This window comes from Panthera onca, chromosome A3 (genome assembly GCF_046562875.1).
Source record: "Panthera onca isolate mPanOnc1 chromosome A3, mPanOnc1 haplotype 2, whole genome shotgun sequence".
Taxonomy (NCBI): domain Eukaryota; kingdom Metazoa; phylum Chordata; class Mammalia; order Carnivora; family Felidae; genus Panthera; species Panthera onca.
Window position 1 is genome coordinate 119,249,324 of NC_138341.1, and position 14,183 is coordinate 119,263,506.

At 52.8% G+C, this 14,183-nt stretch overlaps 1 protein-coding gene across 3 annotated transcripts in view; it reads left to right on the forward strand.

Annotated features, from left to right (window-relative positions):
- The first annotated feature begins 3,589 nt into the window (after positions 1 to 3,589).
- PPP1R16B (protein phosphatase 1 regulatory subunit 16B) overlaps positions 3,590 to 14,183 on the forward strand; it is a 100,318-nt gene continuing 89,724 nt past the window's right edge. Inside the window, exon 1 of one of the 3 annotated variants that reach the window (XM_078444076.2) lies at positions 3,590 to 3,683. Coding sequence is in view for 1 of the 3 variants with exons in the window: in XM_060617547.3 (XP_060473530.1) it covers positions 3,894 to 4,167 (274 nt within the window). In the remaining 2 variants the exon portion in view is untranslated. Of the gene's footprint in view, positions 3,684 to 3,736; positions 4,168 to 14,183 lie in introns of those variants that run through there. The other 2 variants (XM_060617547.3, XM_078444075.2) reach the window with 2 other exon arrangements.

Here is a 14,183-nt window from a genome sequence, read left to right on the forward strand (position 1 = left end):
TCACATTTTATTTACCCATCCAACAGACGATGGACATGTGGGCTGTTTCCACTTTGGCGCTGTTGTGCAGAATGCTCTGTGAAGGTTCGTGCACAGGTTTGTGTGGAGGCATGCCTTTATTTCTCCCGGCTGTGTAGCTACCAGTAGAATTTCTGGATCATCTGGTAACTCTACGTTTAACATTTTGAGCAACTGGTGGGCCGTTTTTGAAAGCAATGACCCCATCTTACATTTCTCCAAGCAATGTATGAGGCGTCTAATTTCTTCACTTCCTTGCCAGCCCTTGTTATTGCCTGTCGTTTCGATCACAGCCTTCCTATTAAGTTTCAAATGGGATCACATCGTAGGTTTGATTTGCATTTCCTTGATGGCTAATGACGTTGAGCGTGTCTTCATGCACTTACGGGCCACTTCTGTATCTTCTTTGGAGAAATGTCTATTCCGATTCTCTGTCAAATTTTGAATCGAGTTATAGCAAACCCTCGGTTTGCGAGCATAACTTGTTCCGGAAGCATGCTTGCATTCCAAAGCACTTGTATATCAAAGCAAATTTCCCTGGAAGAAATAAGGGACACTCAGATGATTCATTCCACAACCCAAAAATATTCATATTAAAATGATTACGATACTGTAATATAAAACAAAATAACAAAGAAAATACAAAATGTAAAGAAAAATAAACAAATTAACCTGTACTTACCTTTGAAAACCTTCCTGGCTGGTGTGCGGGAGACAAGAGAGAGGAGGGTTATTGTGTAGGACGACTGTCACTATCACTAATGGAATCACTGCTGTCTGTTGGCTCAACGGAATCTTCTGCACGGGGGCCATCGTAGACACTCGCACGGATGTTGACCACAGTCATATACTGTATGTAACGTAACTGGCAGTAAGGCAGCAGAGGAAAGGGTTTCTATCCGCAGGCAGCCTGACCCCGGATGAAGCAAAGCATTCCTAAGCTTACTCTTGTATGGGAAAGCAAAGGACTGTCCCTAGATGCTTTGAAGTGACAAAAAATACAGTAGTGCCTGTTGTGGGCACCTTCCAACGTTCTGAAAACTCACTGATTTCTGCCAAGCACTGAGGCGTTAAGACCAAGCATCTGAGCATGAGAGACAATCACCCAGAATCCCACGGGGAAGGAGGGAGAGGGAGAGAAGAACCATTGGCTCAGTTGTGATCATGTGACTTTTGGCATCAGGTACTACTTGTATTGCAAGACATCGATTGTTTAATCAAGTTAAAATTTATTAGAAATGTTGGCCCATCTGGAAGAACACTCGTAGAACGAGTTACTCGCAGACCAAGGTTTTTACTGTTTGCCTTTTTATTATTGAGTTGTAAGAGCTCCTTACATATTCTAGATACAAGACCTTATCAGATTGCAAATCTTTCCTCCCATCTGGTGAGCTATTGTATTAGTTTGCTAGGGCTGCTGTGACAAAATGCCACATTCTGGGTGGCTTAAACAACAGAAGTTTCTTTCTCACAGCTCTGGATGCTAGAGGTCCAAGATCAAGGTGTTTGCAGATTTGGTTTCTCCCAAGGTTTCTCTCCTTGGCTTGTAGATAGCCATCCGTTCCCTGTCTATGTCTTCACAAGGTCTCCGCTCTATGTGTGCATCCCAGATGTCCTTTTCTCCATTTATAAGGACACTAGTCATACTGGATTCAGGCCCTATCCTAAGGGCCTCAGTTTGACTTAATCACGTCTTTAAAGGCTTGTTTCCAAATACAGTTAATTCTGAGGTACTGGGGGTTGGGACTTAGACATGTGAATTTTTGCAGGGACACAATTCAGCCCATAACAGTTACTTTCTCTTCACTTTCTTGATGGTGTCCCAAATTAAAAAAAAATTTTTATGTTTTTATTTATTTTTGAGAGAGAGAGAGAGACAGAGCGTGAGCAGGGGAGGGGCAGAGAGAGAGAGGGAAACACAGAATCTGAAGCAGACTCCAGGCTCTGAGCTTTCAGCACAGAGCCCGACGCGGGGCTCGAACTCATGAGTTGTGAGATCGTGACCTGAGCCGAGCTGGACGCTCAACGAACTGAGCCACCCAGGTAGGTACCTTGATGATGTCCCAACTTTTGAAGCACAAACTTTTTTTTTGATAGGACCTCTCTGTTTTTTTTTTCTTTGTTGCTTGTGCTTTAGGTGCCACATCTAAGAAGCCATTACTTAATCGATGGTCACAGTTTATGCCTACATTTTCTGATGAGTGTTTTGCACCTTTAGCTCTTACGTGTCAGTCTGGTCCGTTTTGAGTTAATTTCTGTACACGGTGTGAGGTAGGGGTCCAGCCTCATTCTTCTGCACAAGGAAATCCATTTGTCCCAGCGTGACATCCAGTTGTGCACGAAAAGATTTGTTGAAAAGATTATCGGTTCCTCATTACATTGCGCTGTCACTCCTGTTGAAAATTAATTGGTCGTAGGTGGAAGGGTTTATATTTGGACTCTCAGTTTTATCCCATTGTCTGCATATCTGTCCTCGTACCCATACTTCACTGCCTCGATTACTGTAGCTGTGTTTTGAAATCAGGAAGCGTGAGTGCACCGGAACTTTTGGCATCAGATACGGTGAAAGGTGTGAATGAACAATACAACATGGGGATTTGGGCCCATCCTCAGGGCTTCATGTCAGGAACATAGGCTCCAAGTTCAATACCTGCCTTAGATGGATTTCCGCCCTCTGAGCTCACAGCTGGAGCCGGGGTGGGGGGGGGTGGGAGGGGAGGTGAATGAGGGAGGGGGCTTTCAGAGGACTTGAGGGGCCCCAGGGCCTGGAACAAGCCCAGCCCTGAGTTTTTCACCTTCCCCAAGGAAGGTTACTGAGTTGCCTTAGCAAACAGGAAATCCCTAAACTCGGGTTCTACCGGCCACCGCAAAAGGACATTGCTAGTGTGATGGCCAAGAGGAATTCTTCCTTCAAACTGGATTGCTGGGGCGTGAAAAACTGCGCATCACCCCAAAACTCCCCAAACTTAAACCTTGTCTGCACCATCACTGACTGGCCCTGGGCTGCCTGGGGCTCTAAGCTGAGGCGGAGAAAGCTCAGGAAACAAGGCCCTTTGTGGACAAGAGAATGCTATTGTTCTAAAGCCAGTGTTCAGGGAGTGTGGATTCCAGAGAATGTTTTGGTACGGGTTTTTTCCCTTTGTTAACTTTCTCTTCTCTTCCTGGGGGGTGGGGTGGGGAGTAGGGCCCTCTCAACAGCGACGCAAAAATAGTTAGATCCTGTAAAAAAAAAAAAAAAAGAAAAAAAAAGAAAAAAAAAAAAGATGGTGTTCAGAGTGCTGAGGCCTTCAGCCCCGGAAAGAGGCTCGAATTCGATGATCGAAACCACCTCGGTGTGTTTTGCTTTTCGTTTTTTCATTTTTACCACTAGATCTCCGGAGGGCAGCCCCTTTCTGGATGCTGCACACCTCAGACAGTGACAGACGTCAGCGAAGGTGCGACCACTTCCTTCCTCCTTCCTTAGCCTCCTTTCTTTACAGAAAGAGGAAATGATGACAGTCCATGTCGCAGGCCACAACCCCCAAGCTCCCACCGATCTCTCCTCACCCCCCACCCCCGCCCCGTCTGGGGAACCTGCCCCCACAAACCTGTCCCCAGGGCAAGGCCTAGTTGGGCTTCTTGAGGTCCCGGAAAGGCTTCAGACTCAGGCTGCGCAGGCCTTCGAGGTAGGAGACCTGGGTTTCTGGCACTGGTACTGATTCTGTATGACCTCGGGCAGGTTACTGCTCCCCTCTGGGCTTCATGATGCCCTTCCACGAAATGGGAGCAGGAATGCAGTCCTGGGCTTCCCCCTTTCCGCGTTTGGTGATGGTGAGGAGAGGGCGTGAAAGGGGGGAAGACTGTAAGGACGACTGTTCCGAAGCCTGGCAACGTCCATGGCCCTCGATTTCCGCTGCTCAGTGGAGGGGCCCGCACCCCCAGGGTGCCGGGACCCTTCTGCGAGCTCCCAGGACGGCGGGAGGAGCAGGGTGAGCGTGCCCACCCACTTCCCGGGAGCTCAGGCCCCGCCTAGGGGGAGGAGCCGAGGGGCGGCGCGGAGGCTGGCGGCCGGGCTCAGCCAGCTTCTGTCGCCGCACCGGCAGCTGCGGCTCGGGGACCGACTGACAGAGCCAGGGCCGGAGCCGCTCGGGGCCGGGCTAGGGAGAGCGGGTGAGTTCCCCGGCGACGCCGCCCCTCCCTGGCTGGAGCCGGCGGGGATGAGGATCGCGGCGGGGAGGTGGTCCCAGCCGCGGAAGGTCTGGTTGGGGGTGTGTGGGGCGCGTGGGCCAAGGGCCGGCGGCTGGAGGTAATTGGGGGAGGGGGCGCTGGAACGGCGGGTGCGGGGAGAGCAGGCCGGGGCGTCGGGCTGGGGTGGGGGCGTTCTCCGGGTCTGGCGCGCCTACGACGAGGCTGGGGTAGGGGGCGCATCGGCAGGCTGTTGGCCGGGGCCACCGGGGCCCGCTCTTGGGGCAGCCTGTGGGATTTCGGCTGCTTCTGCCGGGGGTCGCGGTGCCGCGAAGCGGGAGCCACAACCAGCATCAAACGGCCGGGGCGCCCAGCCTCGGGGCCCGCCGTGGGGGCGCCGCCCCCTCGCGTGGCGGCGCCAGATCCCCGCAGGGAGCGCTTCTGCCCGGGCGGGAAAGGTCCCCAGGGCGGGCGCCCCCGCGTGCGGACCCGCCCCGCCGCTGGCTCCAGCTGACAGCGCCCGCCGGCCCCGGGAGACCCCGCGCGCTTCTTCCCCGCGGGAGGTGCTCCCGGCCTCTCCAAAGGGCCGCCGTGCGCGGGCTGCCGGGTCCCCGCGCCAGGAGCGCGCCTCTCCTCCCGAGTCCCGCGCCCCGACTCCGGCCCGAGGAGCGCCCCCGAGAGCCTGGGATGGGCAGAACCCGTGCAACCCGCCCCAAAGAGGTCGCGCGGAGGGGTCTGCCCAAGGTCACCCGGAGCGCCCAGGCTGAGCTGCCCAGACCGCCCGAGTGGAACGCAGGGAGGGGGAGGCGCCCGCTGCCAGCCTCCTTTCCCTGATGCAGACTCCCTCCCTCCCTCCTCCTCCCCCAGTCTGGAGCCGGCTCCTCGGGAGCCGCTGCTGATGCAGCTCCCAGCCCCGAGCGGATGATTGAGCCGAGGCGAGCTTTGAATCCGGTGTTCCCGGGAGGGCCGCGCTCAAAGCCTGGGACCCGGGACTCCCGGGCACTCGGGAGCGGGGAGAGAGGTGGCTGCATAAGCGCTTCTCAGAACCGAAAGCCGAGCTGCTTGCGCGCCCATGTGATTGGATTCCACATAATGGGCCCCTGTTCTCGCTGTCAGAAGCGCTCACCAGCTCCCCGCGGCCGCGGGCACCAGGTGCCGCCTCTGAATCGCCCTCTGTGGAGGACCCAGGGCCCCGAGGTACCAGGCTCCCTTTCCCGCAGGGCTGTCTCTGGAAGGGGCCTGTCATTAGCCGCCTGAGCCCACGGGGTACTTTCCTGAGTGCCCTGCCATTTCCTGCGGCTGGTGAACCAGCGAGGGGAAAAACCCTCCATCTGGGAGGCTTCCCCCTAGGTTGGTAATAAAGCTTCTTACCTCAGCCAGTGACTGGCGCTGGGCTGGAAGGCAAGGCACTTGGCCTCCAGGAGCCTCAGTTGCCTCTAAGACAATGGGGCTAATACTCAGGCCGTGGGCAGGGGTGGCGAGGGGACCCACGTGAAGTGCTTGGTGCAGTGGAGCGGGACGGGAGGAATGCTCTTAGGTAAATACTGGCGCCCTTCCTAGTGGTTTTGAGTGGGGTGTGTCTCCTTTAGGCAGGAGCAGCCCGTGGAGTCCTGGAGGGTGGTTCTGCGGGGGCCGGGGGATTTTCCACATCTTCCCCCAGCTTGGTCACAAAGCTCCAGCCTGCAGGTGGCTTGTGGGCCCTGGTGAGCGAGTCCTTTCAGCTCGCCGCCTGCTCACAGAGCCATCCCACACAGATTTCCCCGGCCCCTTCTCTCCCCCCTGCCAGCAAGATGCTGGAGACAAGATGTCACCCAGGCCACTCTGGACGTTCGACTTTGAACCCTCTGGTCAACTGGAGCGTACCCAACAGTGTCGCCCACCCTGAAACCTTCCTGACCCGTTTCCTGGTCCCAGCCTCTGCAGTGGCTCCTTCAGGAAGACCAGTTGACCCTCCCTGTCCCTCTGTCAACCTCCTCCCACTGGGACATTCACCTGCACATTCCCTGGTTAGCGTGCGGAGGCTCCTTGCTTCCTGGAAGGACACGCGGGCAAGGCCAACGTATGCTCAGACTTCATTCCGGTCACTGGTGCTGGAGGGAAGGTTAAATCCTAATCTAGCTGCTAAAGTCTGTTTGGGAGCCTGAGGGACAGGGGGAAGGGGATGCTGACTCAGGAAGGTGGGATTTTCCCCAAGGCCAGAACCTTTCGGCAGAGCCCATTTGGACTGTTGGAAACTAGGGCCTCAGTTTCTTTTCAAAACCAGCCCCATCCCCAGAGGGACCTTTCTCTGGCCAACAGAGGTTGCAGCTAGCCTGGTTTTGCAGATGGCGGAAGGCACCTTCCTGGATTCCTGTGCCGTACTTGGACCCTCAAGAACCCCACCCAACCTTGCTGCCTTCCCCCAACTAGCTGCCCCAGCCTGTACCCTGCCTGCACCTCGGACTTGAACCATTTGGCGTATGGTGGGTCCCGCAGGGCATTCTGCCAGCAGAGATCAGGACAAACCTTCTTTAGCCCGAGCACATCTTAGAGGCTGGGCTCAGGGAGGGCTTGGACCAGCCTGCCTCCTGCAGAAAGCTACAAAGTTTGCAGACCACGAGCACCAGGCAGGTTTAGTTCAAATGATAGCTCGATACTTAAAAGCTGTGTGATGACAGGTAAATTACTGCTCTCTCTGAGTCCTGGTTTTCTCATCTGTAACATGGGAGCCAATAACACTGCCTACTTCGTGGGGTTGTGAGGATTCTGTGAGATAATAATGCACAGAAAGTGTTTAGTGCAGCACCTGGTGTGGGCAGGAATGCAGGAAATGGTTATCGTCACCATCACCACCATTTCCTCCTCTGCCTTGGGCTGTCAAAGGCCCCACCGCCTCCAGTCTGGGGGAGTCAGACCACTTCTGCCTCTAGCTCTCAGGACAGGGAAAGCCTCTTGGCTGGGGAGGCCTGACTCCTGGGAACTGGAGTCCAGCCTGGGCCTGTCCCCAGGAAGTCTGTGAGTTAGCCTCTCACATCTGGCTGCCATTTTCCAGGATTTGTGGGTTCATTCGATAGATGTTTACTCCATTGTAAGACCTTGTGCTTAGCGAGGGATTTCAAGATGAATCAAGCAGCAATCAGGGCTCCCCTCTGCGGGGGAGAGGCAGGCCTGGAAACAGATAGCAAGGACACCGTGGGATAACAGCTTCACTGGTGAGAAGGGGAGGGGAGAGCCGAGGGGTGGGTGGACAGGTGGCCGGGGCTAACCAACCCAGGTTTCCCTCCTGAAGCTGCCACCTTGCTGCTGGCTGGTGATGGACAGATGCCTGGGTAAGAAACTCAGTGCAGGGCCTTTTAGATATTAATCAGAGCTTTGCACATGTTAGTTGCTATTATTACTAGTCTGTGATGACCGATGACAGGTGGGCAAGCTGCTGTGGGAGCACGTCGCAAGCCTTCAGAGACAGTTTTCCAGGTGGCGGGTACTAGAGGGGCGGGCAGGCTGAGCAGAGGGAGCGGCTTGCGCAACAGCACAGGGGCTTGAAAGCGCTTGGTGTCTCTGAGAGCAGTGGGCAGAGGCCGAGGCTGGAGTGCCATCACCATAGGGCGTGACGGACGCTGGGGCGGCAGGCGAGGCCAGGGAGGTGGGCAGAGGCCATCCTTCCGAGGGGTCCCAAATGATTAAACACTCGCTGACCCGAAGCAGGCACCCTGCGGCCTGTGGAGGGCTGTCCGGTTGCACACCCAAGAAAGTCTAGGATTAACTTCTGCACGGGAGGGAGGGCTGGCCCCGGGCTCATCTGCCAGTATGTTAGCTGTCCCTTCCTCTTCCTTCTACTAGGAAAGCACGGAGATCCCCTCCTTCTTCCCGAGATGCTTTTCCTACTTCTTCATCTGTTTCTCTCTTCCTGGGACTCAGTAGCTCATTTGAAGGAAGGGGATGTACGTGGAGGAAGTGCCGTGATCTGGCTCCTTATTGATTATAACATTGTACCAGGTGCCGGTACACTTCCTGGAGGCTGGTCACTGTCCAAGGTCTTTGCTTGCATTGCCATGGAATGCTCATACCGACTGACTTGAAGTGGATGCATTTATCCCTGTTGTACAGAAGGGGACACTGAGGCACCAAGGGTGAGGCGATTCGCTAAGGGGCCTGGGGCTCCTAAGTGGCGGGAACTCATGTCGGGGGTCTCCAAAGCTTCCACGTGCTGTCCCGTACCACTTCACTCATGCTCCTTGTAAATTGCTAAATGTTTCACTCATGCAGAACGTCTGGTTTCTTCCACTGTGCACCCTTGGATGCTGGGCAGTAGGCACCTTGAAGATGGGTCACGGTGGGGAGTTCTCTGGCTGCCTGGACACTGCTGCATTCTCTCCCTGCCCTGATTTTTGGGGAGGCCCCGTGGGCAGGCATTTGGCAAAGGGGAGGAGGTGTTCTTGGATGTCTCGGAATTCAGGGCCGCATCCCTTGGCCCGTAGGGTCCCACAAATGTGCCTTGAGGCAGGCAGTTTGTAACCTCATTGATGTGGCAGGTGGTGGTTGAGTTCTACCGGGACCCGCTAGGAAGGAATGAGTCTTTTAGGACGGCTGGTCAGTGCAGCGCGCGCGCGTCACGTGACCTTACCTGTTTTCAGAAGGCAAAGGCTCAAATTTCCTTTTCCATAGGAGGCGGAGTTTAGGGCTGGGGTTCAAATCCAGGTTCTGCCTTCCACTGGCTTTGGGGCCTTGGGCAATTTCTTCGCTTCCTTGAGCCTCAATTTCTCCACCTGGAAATACAGATCATATATACTATATACATAATATGTATAATTCGGAGTTGTAATAAAGACTTGTAATCATACAAAGAAAACCTGGCTTCCACGTCGTAGATGACATCGGTATAATATCCACAACGTTGACCTCTGTGGTACTTATCGTAGTTGTGATCATATGGTTATTTGTGGTCATTACTTTTTGAGTCTGTCTTACTCGCTAGACGAGCGGTTCTCAGCTGGTAACAGTTCGGCCCCCAGGAGTCCTTTGGGAATGTCTGGAGACATTTTTGGCTGTCACAACTGGGGAGGTGCGGGGTGGGGGGGGGCTGCTACTGGCGTCTAGCGGGTACAGGCCAGGGATGCTGCTGAATTTCTTGCATCACACAGGACAGCCTTTCATAGCAAAGAGTTACCCAAATGTCAATAGTGCCGAGGCTGAGGAAAGTTGCACTGGGCTATGAGCCTCATAAGGTCAGTGACTGTGTCTAATTCATTCAGCTCTGTGTCCCCGGTTGCCCAGCATGGAGCCCCGGTACATGGGAGACAATCAATATGCATTAAAAGGATGAATGAGGACTTGGAAGGCCTTGTGTCCCCTGGAGTCCCAGAGGTTTGGCTTGTAGGACATTTTGAATGGGCAGGAGAGATTTAGATGAAACTGAATGATAAATGGCCAGTTGGTGATGCAGGCCAAGGAAATTCAGACCAAGCTATTTTCCTTCGCCAGCAGGTGCTGGGGGGCCCAACTGATCTGAACCATTGCTGCAGTCACCAGTGCATTTTGGTCACGTGCCCGTAGGACTCACCTTTATCTGGACGAGCCGGCCGGGGCAGGCGAACTAGGTGCCGACAAGGAACGCCCTGTCAGCGGGGCCCTTGGGATTTGCCAAGCTGGGCCACAGCTGCTGTTGCCTTCCTGTTTTTTCCCTTTCTGGTGGAATGAAGGAAACCCACTGAATGGCTATTTTTCCACTGACATTTACAGCAATGTGATAGGCTTTGGATTAATGAGGTCAAGCTCCAGTGTGAAATCTGCCTGATAACTTGAAGCTGGGCCAACAGGAAGACACGGCTTGTTTTCTTTGGGCTATTTGATGTCTTTGGATGGCTTTGGCCAGGGAAGCAGGGGTCACAACTCCGTACAAAAGAAGGGAATGTTTTTACGCCCCAGAATTCCAGAGGCTGGTGTTGTTGTCTCTTTTTCAATTCATTGGGAAGGCTTATTTTAAATTTTTTAAAATGTTTTTATTTATTTTTGAGACAGAGAGAGACAGAGCATGAGCAGGGGAGGGGCAGAGAGAGAGGGAGACACAGAATCCGAAGCAGGCTCCAGGCTCTGAGCTGTCAGCACAGAGCCTGATGCCGGGCCCGAACTCACGGACCATGAGATCATGACCCAAGCTGAAGTCAGACGCTTAACCGACTGAACCACCCAGGTGCCCCGGGAAGGCTTATTTTAATGCCGACTTAGAAATAAGTAACTCATTTAAGCAGAGGTTCACTGTGAGCCCTAGGCTGGCTGCCGAGCATGGATCTGGGCTATGCAAAGCTGTTTTTCTGGGGCTGTCTGGGAGTCCAAAGGAAAAGATCGGCCCCAGAGGGTGCTTGGACAGGTTAGAGGTGCGCACGAGTTAGAACTTATTCTGATGGGGGACGCCTTCTTGGACAATGTGCCTCAAACTTGCTCATGAGTCATCTGGGGGTTCCTGTAAAATGCACAACCTAATTTAGTAGGTCTGGGTCCTGAGTGTCTGCATTTCTAACAGGTTCCCAAGGGGGAGCCATTCTGCTGGTTTGTGAGCTGTACTTTGAGTGGCAAGGGTCTGGGGAAGCCCACGTCTCCAGGGGAAGGGTCTCTGGTGTCACTCACGCAAACACAACAGCACTCAGCTCGTCACTCCTGTTGGCCCAGCCATCTGCTCTGCCGGCTGGCTTGCAGGGGCACATGTTTCTTGCTCCCCCTCTCCGTGTGTCCAGACCTGGGACCAAACATGAAAACGAGGCCGCTTGCTCCCAAGGGCAGGAACAGGTGGGGACGTCTGGTGCTTCCAGAGATGTGTGTCCAGGGACATGCCGTTCCCACGTCACTGATCACCTGGGGCTTGTTGAACATACAGATCCTCAGGCCCTGCTTAGCCCAACCCGCCTGTATCAGAACAGGCCCTGGGAATCTGTGTTTGTAAAAAGTGGGCCAGGAGATTCTGATCCACAGCCAGGCTGGCAGAGGGGAAGCCGGGAGGAAAGAATGGCTACATGTGGAAGTGAATCGCTCAGCAGGCGTGATATGTGAGGTTGTGGACTTGTGCACTGCCCGATGGCACAGGGAGGGGGCAGAAACCTCGTCTGCCCCACTTGCTAAGATCTGCACCCTGCAGGGTTGCATCTGCCTGGAAGGAAGGACACCTTTTTCTTAATCGTAATAATAATCGTCAACATCTGGTACGTATCACGAGGCAAGCACTGTTTATTTAACCCCTTTAGTCTCATCCTCGCAAACTGTAGAGGGGGCATTACGGCGACCTTGATTTTACTGCTGAGGAAAGCGAGGCACAGAGAGGTCCAATGACTTACGTCAGGTCACATGGCCATTAAGTGCGGGAGTCAGGATTTGAATACAGGACGTCTGGCTTCAGTGTGCTGGCACTTAAATCATTATGTTCTCTGGCTTTTCTCTGGGCAAAAACGCCGTTGCGCTTCGGGGCTGTCCCGACTCCGAGGAAGTTCCTTTTTCTATTTCTTTCCCAGATAGGGGAAAGGCTAGCAGTGGCCTTGGCCGTCCCTGGAGTCACACCTGGGTTTGATCCCCGCCTCTAGCACTTACTGTAATCTTGAGCAAATTACTTGCTTAACTCCGCTGAGCCTCAATTCCCTGCATGTAAAATAAGAAAAATAATAGAATAGGCTGGCATGATTAACCATTTTGCTCCATGCAGAGGATGTACTCAATAGTATCTGCAATTTTGATTACATCAGCATCCGTCACGTCTGCCCTGGGAGCATCCCTTCAGAACAGAGGGGATAGGTGTGCAGAGTCCTGGGTCATTTACGTCCCTGGGGCCTGAGCTCACCCAGATTACTTATTTACGTCTATTACTTACTTAGGCATCCCTAGCCTTCACTTCTTGGCACTGGTCAGAGGCCCCATGTACATTCCAGCTTGGTGAGTTCTCAGAATTTCTTGGCTCCCAGACTGATTCAGAGTCTCAATCAGAACTGGCTTTATTTTCTGTCATCCAAGAGCAACTAAAGGCACGCATTCCCATATTTATTTCCTTCAGGGCTCTTGGCCCTTCTCGGTGTCTGTCCCTGTCTCCAGGTTCCTTTCTGGAACTCTGTAGACATCATTGGCGCCTCATGAACTGGACAGAGAGCGAATGTTGCTTTATAGACATTGCCTATTGCCTTATAAAGAAATAAGGAAGATTTTCTCCAAAATTTCATTAGTTATCTTCTTTTTTTTTAAATGTTTTTATTTATTTTTGAGACAGAGAGAGACAGAGCATGAGCAGGGGAGGGGCAGAGAGAGAGGGAGACACAGAATCTGAAGCAGGCTCCAGGCTCCGAGCTGTCAGCACAGAGCCTGACGTGGGGCTCGAACTCACGGACCGTGAGATCATGACCTGAGCCGAAATTGGACGCTTAACCGACTGAGCCACCCAGGCGCCCCAGTTATCTTCTTTTTTTTTTTTTAATTTTTTTTTAACGTTTTTATTTTATTTTTGAGACAGAGAGAGAGCATGAACGGGGGAGGGGCAGAGAGAGAGGGAGACACAGAACCGGAAAGCAGGCTCCAGGCTCCGAGCCATCAGCCCAGAGCCCGACGTGGGGCTCGAACTCACAGACCGTGAGATCGTGACCTGAGCTGAAGTCGGAGGCTTAACCGACTGAGCCACCCAGGCGCCCCCCCCAGTTATCTTCTTTTACATATAAAGCCAAGCTTTTGTTTTCTTATTGCAGCATTTTATCCTGTTTAGTTATAAAAAGAATACAAAATCATTGTTAACATCCGAATAGTACTGAAATGTGGAAAACAGAAAGTGAAATGTCCCCAACCATCATCTCCAGCCACTCATTTCTTTTCCCCAGAAGAAATCCCTGGATGTTTTTGAAACTTTCCATAAATGTCTTATATACATACATACAAACCCCTATTCATTTATGTGTCTGTCCTTTTTTCTTAACACACCTCTGCAGCATGCTTCTGAAACTCCCCCTTTCAGCTCATTTATCTTAGCACATGTCAACATACCTCTGTCTCTAGGGCTATGTGGTACTCCAGGAATAAGCATTTATCATAATGGATTTTCTAGTTCCTTGTGACAGTGAAGGTTGTTTCCAGTTTTTCTCCTACTAGAGCTGTGAAGTCACAGCATCCTTGCCGGTGCAGCATATCTCTTTGTACCCTGGCGCGATGTGATCCCTGTGGAAATTTCCCCGCAGTTTGAACTATGATGGGCATCATCAAACTCTCCTCCCAAGAGGCCAGACCACTTTCTATCCCCTCAGCAGTGTGTGCAGATGCCTCTTCCCCACCCTCTTCCCGCAACTATGGTTTTGCCAGTCCAATAGGAATAAACTGGAAAGAATGTTTCAGGGGCCACGTTAATTCTGGTTTTATAACCTTTTAGACTCTGCCTACATAAGCGTTGTTAAATATTCAAGAACTACATTTTACCTGGCCTTAAGCTTGGGATTAGAGATCTAAAATTAAACGAAGCCAGTTTCTGCCCTCAGGTTGATCCCTGTCTTCTGGAGGAAGCAGACACGTGGAAAGATAAAAACCAAGCAGTGTGGTCCAAGCGTGCCAGAGGAATGCGTAAACGAAGCTAACTTTTGCTCGATAAACTCTATCTGCATGAACATCACAGATGAACTTGTAAAATACAGAATACACCCTGTCCTGAGGGCAAAAGGGGTACTTGAAATCCTCAGAAGAAAACGACTTGATTAGAAGCAGAAAAATCCTGCAGCTTACCCCTAGTGGGGGCAGCAGAAGAGGCAGGTAGCTAGGAAGGTGGGGAGATAGGAAATTTCCAGAGAGTCGTTTTGGTGGTTTCCGGGTTTGCTCATGGAAACCCATCAGTCCGAAGGAGGTGGTGCAGAATCCCCACTGAGTCTGTAGCACTCATTACCGATCACTCACGCCTGGGCAAACGTGCACATTAGTCCAGAAAGAGTGAGAGCAAAGGAGCAGAAAGCTGGATCCGAATACCCACGACCCTGGCCCTCGCAGAGGCTGGCCGTGGGTGGCAGGAATGGGCGGTTTCC